Genomic DNA, 15,399 nt, shown 5'->3' with positions numbered 1-15,399 from the left:
TTTTAAACCACAGATAGTTGCCTAGCTGGGTGTTGGGGCAAGATGTCAATGCTTTTTTTTTCCCTAGGTATGGTCTTGCTGTGTTGCCCAGGCTATCCCCAAATTCATGATTCTTCTGGCTCAGGCTCCCAAGTGTCTGAGATTACAGACATGTGCCAATGATCCAGCTTCTCAATAATTTGTATTTCATAATTTTTATGTTCTTTTGATCATATGCCTTTAGTAGTTCAAAGCAAGATGAAAAGAACACCTTGCTTTCAAATACATAAATTGTGTGCATACACTGCAGAACTACAATATTATGTATAATATAATTTTTTTTTTAATCGGTACTGGGGATCAAACTCACGACCACCTGCTTGCAAGGCAGGTTCTTATGCCGCTGAGCTAAATCCCCAGCCCCTGTATAATATAATTTGATGGTTAAGAAAATGCATCTAATGTCAGGGTTTAAAGCCTGTTTGTGTCAATGTGAAATTAATCAAATCACTAAACAGTAAAACCTTCCAACTCTTCTGGGTGTTGTGGTGAGGCCAGCTTGGACTCTGTTGCAAAAAGAAATCATCCAACTCTCATGCTTCAGTTTCTATTTTGGTTTGTTTGTTTATTGGTTTTTGTTTTTATTTTTTGAGGCAGTGTTTGCTGTACATTTTAGGCTGGCTTGAACTCACTTTGTAGCCCAAACTGGCCTCAAACTTGCAGTATTCCTTCTGCCTCTGCCTCCTGAGTGCTGGGATTATAGATATGTGGCAATACGCATGGGCCGGTTTCTCCAGAATGATGACTTTATATATCTTACTGAATTATTGAGTTAATAACGCATTTGCTTAGATACAATTAAGTGCTACATAAATCTGATTTATTATTAACATTAAAAATAGAAATTAAACTGAGATTTAAATATATATAAATCAAAGTTATAAGCTTTTTCTTTCTCATCTCACTGAATGGTCCTAATTTCCACCTACTTTGGTAATCATTGATCTAGGTAGGTTTTTACTTTAAACTTTAATATATGTGAAGTAGTTTTTATATAAAGAATGTACCTTGTTTTTCTCTTAGTTTTTAGTTAGTGTCTTCCTTTTTGACTTCTGTAGGGTTATTTGAACATTTTTTAGTATTCTACTTTAGTTTTTATATATATATATTTTTTATTATGTCTAGTTTTTTCAGAGCCTGTACAGAGTTTTTCATTCTAAAATTTCTTTTTTTTGCATCTTTTTTGTTGCTGATTTTTTTCCTTCTATGTCTCAAGAGTGTTCACTCTGCTTAGAACATGGTTATAATGGGTGCTTTGAAATTTTTTCTGAAATTACAAGTGTCTGTGTCACCTTGGAGTAGGCATCTTTCACTAGTGAATTACTTAGAGTTCCTTGCTTCTTTATTCAGTAAGATTGATTTTATTTTGGATATTTTAATATTATGAGACTTCAAATCTTGCTTAATACCTCCGGTCTTCAAAATATCTGTCCATACTATAATAATAATAATAATTTTCTGCTGACAAAAACATGGTAGTGGTGATCATTCTTCTTCTGGATGTAGAACTTCCTTGAGCAACTTTTATAAGGCCACTCTGGTGGTCCAAGTTTTTGCTAACTTGGAGGGTGTTTATTGTTGTGGTGGTTATTGTCTGTTTCTTTGGTCCATGTGGTAAGGGGAATTGAATCAAGGGCCTTGAACATGTTCTATCAAGTACTTTGCCACTGACCGACCTACATTACTAGCCCTCTTCTCTTTGTCTGTGAACAGATTCTAAGTCGTCCAGACTGCACTTGGACTTGCAATTTACCTGCCTTGATCTGCTGTGTCGCTGAATTACAGATGTGTGCTACTACACCCAACCTCCTCTCTTTGTTTCTCCTTAAAAATTGGAACAGTAGCCCTACTAGGTAGAGTAATCTTTGTTGCAATTATTTTCTTTCAGACTTGAAATAAGGTCAGTCTATGTTCTCTGGCCTGTAAGGTTTCTGAGAAATAGCTTTTTGAGGAGTTGCCCTTAAATGTAACTTGATGCTTTCTTCTGGCAGATTTTAAAATTCTTTCTTTGTCCTGTATTTTTTACTATAGCATCCCATGGTGAGGCTCTTTCCTGGTTATGTCTGTTAGAGGTTCTGTAGGCCCTCCTGTACCAGGATATCCATGTCTTTCTGATTAGGAAAGTTTTCTGCTTTTATTTCATTGACTAGGTTTTCTATGCCTAAAAGTTGATCCCTGTTTCCCTTATAGATATGCCAATAAGAATGTTTGATTGTTTAGTGGTTATCTCAAGGGTCTTGAATGCACCTTTCATGGTTTTGTGTTTTAATTTTTTCTGTCCATAAATTGCTAAATTACTTGTCTACAAGCTTTAGAATTTTTCTACGTAATGTAGGCTTTTGTTTAGGCCATGAAGTACATTTTTTATTTAACTTTGTGAGCTCTCAATTACCAAGATTTGTGTATGGTTCTTTTTTAGACTTTCTCTTTCCTGAATTTCTCATTCTTAATCCAACATTGTCTCCTGATTTCTTTTGTGTGTTTGTTTGTTTATTAAGGTCTCACTATGTAGTTCATGCTGGCCTCAAGCTTACTGGAGCCCAGGGTGGCCTTGTCTTTGGGTGATGCTCCTTCCTCATAGGAGCCTCCCAAGTATTAGGGTTACAGGCCCACTGTATGCCACTGTACCCGGCTCTCTTCTTAATGTCATTTAACTGTTTATCTGTGTTCACTTGGTTCTAATGGAGCCTTTTTAAAAAATTACATATTCATTTGACTTTATCAGTCATTTCATCTATTTTTCTATCTTTGGAATCTGAAACCAGTTAGTTATATTTTAAGAAGTTGTCATAAAAACTGTTTTTCATTTTTCTTGCGTTTCTAACCTGAAATTTTTGCATCTGAGAGAGTAAATGTCCCAACCATTTTTTTAATGAGGCAGCATTAGTAAACAGCATTCTCCTGAAGTTGTGTCTTAGGCTATTGCTTTGTTACACGGTTCTGAGTTTCAGTTCTGAGACTGCAAGTGGACACTGGAATCTGTGGCTTCCTTGGCTGTGATTTGCGAATTTGAGTACAGTGGGTATTGTCAGAGTCAAACACCCACTGTTCCGCATGTCATATGAGTGGGGGCAGGAGTGGTGTATGCGGTATTATTGGTGCAGAGCACCGTAGGTGGCTCTTTGTACCGTAGGAGTGGTGGCCTTGTTTGGAGATGGTGTCTTTCTCAGGCTCTGTTGGTGTCCACTGTTACAGGGATCTCTGCTACTCTCTGCTCCTGCAGTGTCCTCTCAGTAGACCCTGCTGCAGGCTCAGTACTTCTGGTGAGTGGTGGAGGCAGGAATTACAACACCCCCTCTGTGGTGCTCATACAGTCTTTCTGCAGTGCGTGATCAGAGAAGGTGTGAGAGTAACTTATGGCTATAGTTTAACTTATGGCTAGCTTATGGTGGGGACCTACCTATGTGCAGCAGCAGCAGGAATTGTGTTCCTCTCTGCTGATACTATTGGTGACCTGCCTTCCCCCAACTTCTGTAAGGTTTTTTGTTTTTGTTTTGCTGGCATTCCTAGGAATTGAACCTCGGCCTTCACTGTGTATAGGCAAGTGCTGTAACCTTCAAAGGCTTCAACTCCAAAAGGCAGCATCAACTGGGAGTCAGGTATTCAACACAGGAGCCTTTATGAACATTTAAGATCCAGTCTGTCACTCAGTCCTGTGGAGTTTTACTCTGTGCATGAGACTATCCCTCCGCAATGACCCGGAACCTCTGACAGATTTCCGGAGGTCAGTCTCTACAGTCCTCTTCTCATCAGAGCATGGCCCTGCAGCCTTGAGCCAGCTTGCCTTCCCAAACACTTAACGCGGCTCTCCTGAGTTGAACACTTCTACATTTGCTGTCAGGAAAGCTCCTTCACTTTGGAGGCTGGGCAATTGCAAAGATGGTATTTCTCTTAGAGATCACAGTTCTATACTATTTTGTGGTCTGAGAGTGTTCTGTGTTGTTCAACTTTGTAACTTTTGGTGGCCATAAACTAGATGATTTATTTTCTGTCCCTTTTTAACTTCCTCTTATTGAATGTTTATTTTTCTCTAAGGTATGTTAGAATTGACTTGTCCTACTTTAAAAAATCCTATTTTTATGAAACTGTATTCTGTCAAATGTAGATTGATGTAGGAAGATCTGATCTTTATATTACCAAATGCCAGAAGCCAAGTACAACATAGATTTTCCTAATTTATAATTGTATTTAAACTAGCATCTTTTTATTATGAGTTTTTATCCAAAAAATACATAATTACTATTTGCTGCTACCTTTTTTCTGTGAAAATGGTCATTTTTCTTCTTTGATCTATTAAGATGATTTGTGTTTATAGATGTCATAATGTATGACCCATTTTAATCTTCCTGGTATAAAAGTCATAATACATTATTACTTTAAACTATAGCCAGGCATGTCTATAATTCCAGCACTCAGGAGGCTGAGGCAGGAAGATTGTTGTGAGTTTGAGACCAGCTTACAGCTACATAGTTAAGACAGCCTGAACTACATAGTGAAACCCAAAAAATAAAGAAACTGCTGTACCTCATATACTATTTAGACTTTTGCATAGGTTCTTGATTACTTTTGACTTTCAGAATTCAAAGCACTCATTTAAAAACCTTAAATATAAAAGTTCTTAAAAAGGGAAGAATTTTAAGAATCTATGAAATAAAAGCATTATGATGATAACTGATGACTTCCAACACTATTACACTTCAGCCTGTTAATGTTCATGGTTTTTAAAAAAACTTGTATTTATATTAGCATGTTTGCAGTACACAATGATTATATTTGCTGTGGGAAGTTAGTATATGTACATATACCCTCTTCTGCCTTCCCCTTCCTCGGTGCTTAAAAGATCATTGTGTGTTATTCTTGTTGCCTGCATGGCAGGAACTTTTTTCCTAAGGAGAAATACAGTTTTTATTAACTCTCAATAGGTTATACTTGCCGGGCAGGGTGGCACATGCCTGTAATCTCAGTACTTGGGAGGCTGAGGCAGGATAGTAACAAATTCAAGGCTAGCCTGGGCTACATAGTGAGTTCAAGGACAGCCTAACTACATAGTGAGACTCTGTCTCAAAAGAAAAATAATAATAATAAATTAAAAATTATGCTTATGCTGTAAGCTGCATTTTACAATCCAGATTTATCAAAATAAAAATGTAAGCACCCATCTTAATTATAGAAGTACTGTGAGAACTGATGTTTTCACTAATTACATTGAGAGAATTTTCTTCACAGGTTCAGTTTAACTTGCAATTTACAAAACCAAGTGCATCACTAGGGGATACTCAGTCAGGAGCAACTACTACTATTCCATGCTCAACCGATAAGGAAAAGTAAGTACTTACTGACATAAAATTTAATGCTTATAGTTTTAAGGATCATCTTTAAGAATTTTTATCCTGTTTTATACAGTTCTGTACATCTTATTAAGTCTCAATGTCGTTTTTGTGAAGCATACCTTGTTCGTACATTACTGTTTTTTGTTGACTGTACTGTACCATAGAGTACTTCCGCAGTTTTACATTCTGGTACATATAGTACTGGATATAAGAGTTAGGCAAATAAAAGCAGAGTCATCAAGTTTGAGATTCCTTTGACCATTTCTTTGTTCTGAATATTGTGATATACACCTATATACAATTCCTCATTTATTGACTGATTCAGTTAATGACTTATCTGGGGAATGGAATTCTGTCATTAAACTAGAAGTGTGTACTTTTTATACATGAAGAGCAGTTTTACTAGCAGAAAATGACAATTATATTTGCAGTCCATAATCATTTAATAACAAAGTAGCATTGTTCAGTGACTCAAATTTTTGTTTAGAAATGGTTTGTCCCTTTATTGTCAGCTAACAAAAACTACAGTGAATATCAAAAGCTACGAAAAAGGTAGTTATAATTGAAAAAAATACCTATTCACTCATTTTCTAAACATTGGGGAATTACTTGTCATTTAATTTTAAGGTTATAATACTGTTTCCAAGATTCTTTAACAACTTACTACAAATTTACTACTAGGGAAATTGTTAACACTCATAGATTTAGAAAGGGGTAAAATACTAAAATACTCATTTTCTTTTGAAATTTCATTGCATTATTTTAACTAAAATTATCTAATAATGTGATGTCACATTGATAAATGTGTTAATATGATATTTGACAGTGACCAACCACTTTGAGCTACTAGTTTTTCAAAAATTTTTGGTCAAACAAAAAGAAATCTTGTTTTAATTATAGGATGAAACAATTAACTAATGATACTCTCAAGTCATATACTAAATTTTTTTTATCGTATCTGATTTATGTAGTGTTTAAAACTTGGAAAATTTATATTTCTCCTGCAGTCCTTATCCTACTCTGTTGTGGAAGACAAGTTTGGTTATGTACAAGTAAATTACATTTGCTTAGGAAAGTAGTGAAGCCTGTGATCTGAACTAAGTTAACCTATAAATTTTAGTTTCATTAATTTTTGCTTCAGCCCTCAGGACCTAAGCCTAAGCACAAAATTTATCTGTTTCTTATTTCCAGAGGTTGTGGATAACTGTATATAGTATTTTTAGTGCACCCAACACATGCGGTTGTGTGGAATTTTCCACATTTAGTAAACATGTGAGTGCTCAGTAAGTCTTTAAGATTTCTTGGACTAAAGACATACAACTTAAATGTTTGTATATAAGCCTTCAAAAAAATAATTTTTCTTTCCAGTGGTGAAAATTTAGGGTTGGAATCCAAATACTTGAAGAAAAGAGAAGATAGCATTCCTTTACGTGGTCTCAGCCAGAATCTATTTAGTAATGCAGGTGAGAAAATATTTCTAGACTGGATTTTATACAGCACGGTTAATTGAATGATTAAAGATGTAAATCACAATAACCATTTTTGTCCTCATTTGCAGACCATCAGAAAGATGGCACTCTAGGAACATTACAGACTTCTTCCAAGCCCACCGTGCTCCCCTCCACATCTTCAGCCTATTTCCCTGGACAGTTGTCAAGCAGTTAATTCCAGCCGGTTTTATGCATGTATTTAAATGGTGGTTTAAAAATATTAACAGAAGTTGAATCCTAGTTTGAGCTACTATTGTTAGATTGTTGGGATCATTTATAGCACAGATTATAGGAACAAATTTGTACTTGGGAATTGATAGTTTAAGTGATTATTTTTGGATTTCTGAACATAGTCTTTGATAAAGTAACAGTAACACGAATTTCAAGAGGGACTTTCATCAATCCTTATAAAGGCTATTCTGATCATACTGAGAATGAGTAAACTGAAACCTGCTCAGAAAAAGGAAACCAGAGTGCTAATAATTCAATTTACGTTTCGTTGGTAAAATCCATTTTAAACTTGCCACCTGACAATTATGAGGGAAAATTACTTATCTAAGATTGTCTATTTCTTGATCTTTACATTAAAGGGAAAAGACCTAATACTACCTTATGTAACTAAAATGAGTTTACCTTTATAACAAGTATGAATACTTTTTAAAAACATATTTAGCTACTGAGTCAATTAACTTTTCATATTGTTATACAATAATTTGGAGTCTTTATATGACCAGGTTATATATAAAGTATTTGTCATTTGAGCTGAAGTTTGCAAGATTTTAATGCTTCCTGAATAGTTTACACTCATTTTTCTCCTTAACTTGGAACTTTATTAGTCTCAAAGTTAATTTTATGTCCATGGAATTTTGTTTTAAAAATTGGAACCATAGAGAATTTCTAGTGTATCATGGGTATTCATTGTACTTCATTTAATGTTTACTTAATAAAGTAGGCAAAAGAACTATTTCTTCCCTATTACTAAAAATTTTAATTAAACATTGTTCCTTGGGACAGAATTATAAAATTCATCCAGATCATAGGGCCCCATTTTGTTATCAACAACCATTCAATATAGAGTAGCATTATCTTTGAGAGTCTTCTAAATCAATTTTTGTTTGCAAAGTGCTGATTCTTATTTGATAGTTTAAAAATTACTTTCAGATACGTTACATAAATGAGGAAAAGGACATTTCAAGATGATACACAAATATTCCTTGGTTTATGGTAAGACAAAGAATATTTGTAGTTTTTTTTTAATAAGTCTTGAATCCTATACTTTGAGACTGCTGGTCACTGCCAGCTATCTTAAACTAGGAATCTAAATAGAAAATTCAGTAACTAGTATTATGTAGTGACTTTTCTCCCCCTTACTTAAATATAGCATACAATAGTTATAACTTGACAGCACATATTGTGAAGTCTTTTGGCAACATAGAATACTTTGCTGTAAATACACTGTAACATATATATATATATATTTATATAAACATTGACAGGGTTCAGATGGGATCTGACATACTGCTAGCTCTAAAAATTACAGTGATGCACCACATAGAAAGCCAAATTTTGAAGCTATTCTATCAACCTGCTAGAGATTATTTTGTATTATGTATATATAGACTTTTGTGTGCTCTCTGCCCCACCCCTTAAAATTTTTAATTGAAATTGTTTCCCATTGTATAACTGTACATGTGTTAATAATCGAAATGTTGCCTTTAATGTTATCTCTATAAACTGAGTTTTGTTAATAAAGTTATTAAAATTACACTCGGACTGTGACATGAAAGTTTTTTAAAAAGCCCGTGTATAACTCCAGTTACTCAGAAAGCTAAGGGCAGGTAGCAGTTTGAGGTGTATGACCAACTTAGCAGGACCCTTGCTCAAAATAAACAGGCTAAAACTTTGACTCAGTGGTAGGGTGCTTACCTAGCAGGCAGTGAGACTATTCAATCCTTAGTACTGCAGAATCTAAAGATGAAAGAAATAGGACTGCTCTGATTTATAGTGCTATACTTTGAGTTGTGTACTGTTTTATTTTTGATTTTCTGTTGAGTGTTTTACACTAAAGAAGAAATGGATTTAAGCCAGGTGTGGTGGCTCATGCCTGTAATCCCAGCACTCGGGAGGCTGAGGTGGGAGGATCGTTGGCAGTTTGAGATCAGCCTGAGCTACAAAGTGAGCTCAAGGCCAGCCTGAACTGCATAGTGAGACCCGGTCTCAGGCAAAAAAAAAGAAACGGATTTGAACAGAGATGCTTTTTTACTCAAAAACAACTATGGTAATAAATAAAGCCAAAAGAGCCCCTAGAGTAGGGATTCACAGATCAACACCTTTTTTTTATAAAAATCATTAAAATATTTAATTTTATTAACAGAATATTTACATTTTTATGACCTTAATCAGTGAGTGTTCCAAGTTTAAAAAGCATTAGGCAATAACCACACACAAGATGAAAACAGTGTAAACTATACAATAAACTTTATGTACATTTTTTACAAAGTAACACTTTTTTAAATAATATAACGACACAAAAATATACACTTTAGAGAAATTCACATCAGTAATTGTATAAAGCTCTCTTCTAGGGTCCTGAAAATTTAGGACAAACATTAGCTCTGTAAATAAAGTGTTACTGTGACAGTCCTGAAAGGCCACTATATATATTTATCTACATATAGATATCACATTGATATTTTCAAGGCTACCAGCTTTACTATATAATTTTTAGATTATGTATTCAAGTGTTGAGGTTCTGATGATTATGCAAATAAAAAAGTATAGTGGTATAAAGAAGTAACTAGGGAACAAATTTGAACCTGCCTTTGGCTCTTACCACCCTAATTTAAATTCTAAATGTCTGGTGTTTTCTCACTTCAAAAACAGTAATGTGTATGTTTAAAATAAAATTACTGCAAACAAGCTTGAAGCATGATTCAGATTTAGTACAATTTTCTTAAATTTTGTTTTTAATGCAAACAATTCATTTACCATTTTATTTTAGTGCATCTGCATTAAGGCTTTGAATTTCTTGACCCAAGATTTTACAGTATTAAAATTGGACTCAGGATTTTATAATGTTAAAAACAAACAGGTCCACAATCAATACCTATTCAGTCTCACTGAGAGTCAGCATAGAGTTAAAGCTCAACACCTTCAGGAAATGGTAGCAGAGAAATATATGCTAATATCTAAGACGTTACATATATTTTTAATTAAAGGATGTATAATAAAAGTTTAGTGGCAAGAAACTGGTGCTAATAAACAAAACGTCTCTTTTCAAAAGAAATTATAACATCTTTGGAAAACTGTCCAGTTCTTTTAGTTTTCTTTAGTTCCCACGGAGTTCATGCAGATACATTTCTTGAGACAATCTTAAGGTACACTGCAGATGGAAATGGAATGTACATCCAGAACTACAGGTGAAAACTAAGACCTGGGTGCTGATAGAAAAATGTTCTTGATTTCAGTCATCACACATTTGTATCCTGGAGTAAAGGTTCTTTGGCCTCCCCTGGTGCTTGTGTACTATGAGGATGGCTGTGACTGCCACAGTGCTTTCTCCAACTGCTGGATCTTAAGCTTAGATTGGTATGTTCAGGAATAAACAAGGCAACAAGCAGAGCCAGCAGTACTGAACAGGCTCCAAAAAGGAAGGGAGGCCCAGGGATGATGGAATTCTGAGGAAGGAAAAAATTATAATAATTAGGATTTTTGCACAAATATAACTTACTTGTTCATAAGAATAAACTGCTTATCTTTTAGAAATAATTATTGTGAATTTTATAAGCTAATCATTTTACTGAAGCCATAGTTATGTATTCGCTTCCAGGAAAAGGGGATATTCGCTGTCAATGTAAAATTCTAGAAATAAGGACTGGTAAAACAATCCTCAAAAAAGAAAGAGTTACCATTTGATCCAACTATACCACTCCTTATATACACCAAAAGTAATTAAAGTCAGCATACTGTAGGGATATCTGCATACGGATGTTTACAATGGCACAATTCACAACAGCCAAGATAGGGCATCAATCTAGATGCCTACCAACAGATAAATAAAGAAAATGTGATATATACACATAGAATATTAATTCAGTTGTAGAAAATAGAATGTCATTTTCAACATAATGGATACAAATGGAGATCATCATATTAAGTGAAACAAACCAGAAAGACAAGTATTGTATATTCTCCCCAGTAAGTAGACTCTAAAAGAAGATGATATGAAAGTAGAACCTGGGGGCTGGGGATTTAGCTCAGCGGCATAAGCGCCTGCCTTGCAAGCAGGCAGTCGTGAGTTTGATCCCCGGTACCGATAAAAAGGAAAAAGACAAAAAAAGAAAAGAGAAAAAGAAAGTAGAGCCTATTATATAGACAAACAGGAAGAGAATGAGGGGATGGATATTATCGAAATACATACACTGAAACTTATTTTGTAAAATTAACAAGTGGCAACCCATTCAGGACCCCTCAAAAGAGCTATTCCTACTCCCTATTTCTTTTCCCCAATAAATTTTCCTACTCTTAAAAAAATAAAATAAGCACTAATAATAAAAATGCCAAAAACATTAGAAAATGAACAACTTGTAAAACAGATGGTACAGAAATATGGCCTCACTTTTAGCACAAAATCTGAAATCAGATTCTAAATGCTTTAATTTGATAGCACTAAAGAAAGTACATAGTACTAGTTCCATAGTAAATTCAGTTATTTCCTTTGATTTAAAAAAGGAAATTAATTCCTGCAGGATTAAGATCACTTAAAAAAATCAACAGCTTCTCTATACACCAAGTCAATTAACTGAGAAATCAAGAAAACAGTTCCATTTATAATAACTTTAAATAAAATACCCAGGGATTAATCTTAACAAAGGAGGTGAAAGACCTGTACAATAAAAACTACAGGAACAGTGGAAGAAAAAAATTGGAAGATAGAAAGCCCTCCCATGTCCGTGGATCAGCACAATTAATATTGTTTAGATGTCATTATATTACCAAAAAGTGATTCTCTTTCAAAATACCAATATCCTTTATATTATTAGAAAAAAAATCCCTAAAACTCATATGGAAACACAAAAGATGCAGAATACCCCAAGTAATCCTGAGGAGAAAAGCAAGACCAGAGGTACTACCGTATCCAGTTATACTATAAAGCCACTGTAACAGCAGCATGGGACTTATAGTACTTGAGAGGCTGAGGCAGGAGGCCAGCCTGGGATACACAGTGAGACCCTATGTCAAAAAACCAAAACAAAGGGGCTGGGGATTTAGCTCAGTGGCCTAAGTGCCTGCCTTGCAAGCAGGCAGTTGTGAATTCGATCCCTGGTACTGATAAAAAACAAACAAACAAAAAAAAAAAAAACATGGTGCTGGCACCAAAATAGACATAGACTATTGTAACAGACAGAACACAGAAACAAACTCACAAGTACAGCCACGTGATTCAGACAAAGAAGCCAAAAATACAAATTGGAGAAAAGACACTCTTTAATAAATAATGCTGGGAAAACTGGATATCCACTTGTAGATTACAAAGAGATCCCTATCTATCTCACACTGTACTAAAATTAATTCAAAGGGATGAAAGACCTAGGTATAAGACCTGAAAACCTAGAAGAAACCACTGAGGCACAAGAAGACATTTCGGACAGCAACAGAACAAATCCACGCATCAGACTGCATCAGAGTTCTGCATGATAACAGAAATAACAGAATAAAGAGCCTACGGAATGGGAGAAAATCTTTGCCAGCTACCCTTCAGACAGAGGATTAAGATCTAAACTACATAAAGAACTCGAACAACAACAAAAAACCCCAAAAAACCAGCCTACTCAATGAGTGAACAAATGAATGGAACACATTTCTCAGAAGTAGAAATGGCCAATAATAATATGAAAAAGTGTTCAACTTCTTTAGTCATTAGAGAAGTTTAAATCAAAATTACACTGTGATTCCACTTTACTCCAGTGAGAATGGCTATCAAGGTTTCAAAGGAAACAAAGCTGGTGAGGCAACCTTCCACCCTGCTGGTCAGACTAAATCAGTGCAGCCACGGTGGAAGTCAGTAGGGAAATCTCTCATAAATCAAAAACTAGAGCTTAGCTATACCACTCTGTATACACTAGAAGGGAAAGTCACCATATTCCAAGGGTACCGGCATAGCCATGTTTACTGTGACACAACAGCCAAGACAGCAAGCAAGCTAGGTGCCCGTCAACGGAAGAACAGATAAAGAAAATGTAGTATATAACTACACAAGTACACAACGGAGAATTAGTTATAGGAACAAAATTCTGACATTTGCAGGAAAACAGATGATCTTGGAGGCCACCATGTTAAGTGAAGTAAGCCAGACTCAGACCTAAGTACCACATACTCTGATAATGTGGAATCTAAAATGTGACACAGAAGTAGAAGGGAATGATTATGAGAACAGGAAGGGAATGAAGGGGAAGAAGGTATAATGTGGGGGATGGCTACGATCAAAATATACACCCTGAAACCCAACATTTTACAAAATTAATAGACACTAATAATTATAAAAACTTTGAAACTGCCAAAGTATTAATTCTGAATTGGCTAAAAGTTGGGGAAATAAAAAAAAAAACAATACAGTATTTTAGCCCCAAGTTATATTTACTCTCAGCAAACAACTTGTATTTCTGGTTTTACTGCTATGTAACACATTCTTTTTATTTAGAAGTAGGCTTAGCTGGTTTTAAGATTAGTGTAGAATGCTAAGTAAGCCAGAAAACTGGTGCATTTGTATTTACTAAAATGATCAATGTTGTCTAGCATTAATATTTTTAGTTACAAGGACAAAATAAAGCAAACAAGTTAACAGAGACATATAGTTTCTGCACAGAAATAGCTTAACAGGGAATGTTATAAAAGCCTCACAGTTGTACAGAGAAGTAGTTAACTAACATACACCATTACATGGAATTTGACAAACTAAATTTTTCACTCCTAAGACGAAAAGAGACAGCCAACTTCACAAACAAGTATATAGGAAAACACAGTCCCCTTAGACTCGGTTGGTCTTTATTTTTTTCCCCAACCCCATTTTTTGTTTATAAATTTTGGTTTGTTTCTTTTTTCTTTTTTGGTACTGGAGATAGAACTCAGACCTCGCACTTACCAGGCAGGTCCTTACGCTGCTAAGCTAAACCCATGGCTAAACTTTGGTTTTTAAGTGTTTCATTCAGTATAAAATAATTTCATGATAATAAACATCATCATAAACTACACCATTTTATGTGAATGAAAAATTACCTGTTCAAAGTGGTGCTGAGGGCTTGTGTTTGTCCCCAAGTCTGTTCCTGTTATTGGCAGTTCTTTAAGTTCCACGTGGAATATGTAGAAAATGAATCCATAAAGGGCTGGGCCCAAGCCATTGCACAATCCTCGGATTCCTGTTATCATCCCTTGAACAACACCTATATTGTGTACAGAAGCCATTTAGTATACATACATCTTTTTTCCTACTCTGAAAACAAGTACACATGTGCAATCAATATGAAATGAAGGCTTTAAACAGACAGTGGCATTAAAAACTACTTGGAAGCCATTAGCTCTACATAGTATCCTGTCTCATGCAAACATGAATCCAGACATGTATATGAACAAGGAAAGAACTAAGCAAAAACACCCTTGGTTAAAAATCAGCCATGAGTTCACAAGTACCACCCACTGTTAACTTCCCAAGAGACTACTGAAGACTCCTTTTAGTAAAATATATACAGTACTGTTGAGTTTGTTTATAGCTCGATTTTCTCTCCCATTTAAAAATGCAACTTGATTTTTGGCCATAAGCCTTCCTGATTTTCTAAGTAACCACTGCCATTCTCTCACAATACTTGTTCTTTTCCTTATGACTAAAAAAACCCTATCTTTTTCAAAGAATTCTGCCTTCTCTGTGACTGTTTCAGTAATTAAATGTTCCTATCACAAAATCGTTTAAGACTTTTATGTTTGTTACATATCTTCAGATAACTAAAACAGCAAGATTTAGGATTTCAATAAAAAGACTATGACTGTATCCCAAACGGCTAGCATAACATAGCAAACAATAAATATTTAATGAAACTGTTACTAAATTTCCTATCAAAGAACAGATAGGGCCACACATTCAAAGTCGGAGATAAAGGAATGCACACCCACCTGGTGATAAAACCCTAAGAATCTACTTTTCTTAAGAATGTCTACCTTCAAGATACATATTTCGGTACCTCTGTACCACACAGAGAAAACAGGATTAGGATATTCTGTGCTTTTAAGTAGTTATCATTGGTCCTGGCCAACTCACCCTGTTGATCAGCATCAGCAGTTCGTGAAACCAGTGCACTAACAGCTGGAAAGGTAATGCTAGACATGGCTGCCACTGCCCCAGCAGCCCACATCATCCTGTCATCAAAGAAGCAAAACAAAAAAATAAACACTTCATTTCACGGTACCTGTCCAAGTCTACATACTTCTAATCAAGTCCCTCTTACTATAAAATGGCTGAAGTCTAGGGGAAAGGGGAACTAGGCTTGCTT

The 15,399-nt window shown here is 35.1% G+C and overlaps 2 protein-coding genes across 4 annotated transcripts in view; one reads left to right on the top strand and one right to left on the bottom strand.

Annotated features, from left to right (window-relative positions):
- The window catches only part of Sass6 (SAS-6 centriolar assembly protein), a 45,067-nt gene extending 36,441 nt beyond the window's left edge, over positions 1–8,626 (top strand). For both annotated transcript variants that reach the window (XM_063254817.1, XM_063254810.1), the window contains exons 15-17: positions 5,266–5,363; positions 6,738–6,832; positions 6,928–8,626. In XM_063254817.1, the coding sequence (XP_063110887.1) occupies positions 5,266–5,363; positions 6,738–6,832; positions 6,928–7,034 (300 nt within the window). In that variant the 3' untranslated portion in view covers positions 7,035–8,626. The remainder of the gene's footprint in view (positions 1–5,265; positions 5,364–6,737; positions 6,833–6,927) is intronic.
- Positions 8,627–9,190: 564 nt separating this feature from the next.
- Mfsd14a (major facilitator superfamily domain containing 14A) overlaps positions 9,191–15,399 on the bottom strand; it is a 39,771-nt gene continuing 33,562 nt past the window's right edge. For both annotated transcript variants that reach the window (XM_063254825.1, XM_003479172.5), the window contains 3 exons: positions 15,168–15,265; positions 14,135–14,298; positions 9,191–10,536 (listed from right to left, as the gene is read on the bottom strand). In XM_063254825.1, coding sequence (XP_063110895.1) covers positions 10,330–10,536; positions 14,135–14,298; positions 15,168–15,265 — 469 coding nt within the window. In that variant the 3' untranslated portion in view covers positions 9,191–10,329. The remainder of the gene's footprint in view (positions 10,537–14,134; positions 14,299–15,167; positions 15,266–15,399) is intronic.

Source organism: Cavia porcellus, unplaced genomic scaffold (genome assembly GCF_034190915.1).
Source record: "Cavia porcellus strain 051 isolate PalLab524CR breed Dunkin Hartley unplaced genomic scaffold, mCavPor4.1 scaffold_1, whole genome shotgun sequence".
NCBI classification, from domain to species: domain Eukaryota; kingdom Metazoa; phylum Chordata; class Mammalia; order Rodentia; family Caviidae; genus Cavia; species Cavia porcellus.
Note: the sequence above shows the minus strand (reverse complement) of the source record. Positions and strands in the feature narration are given on the sequence as shown.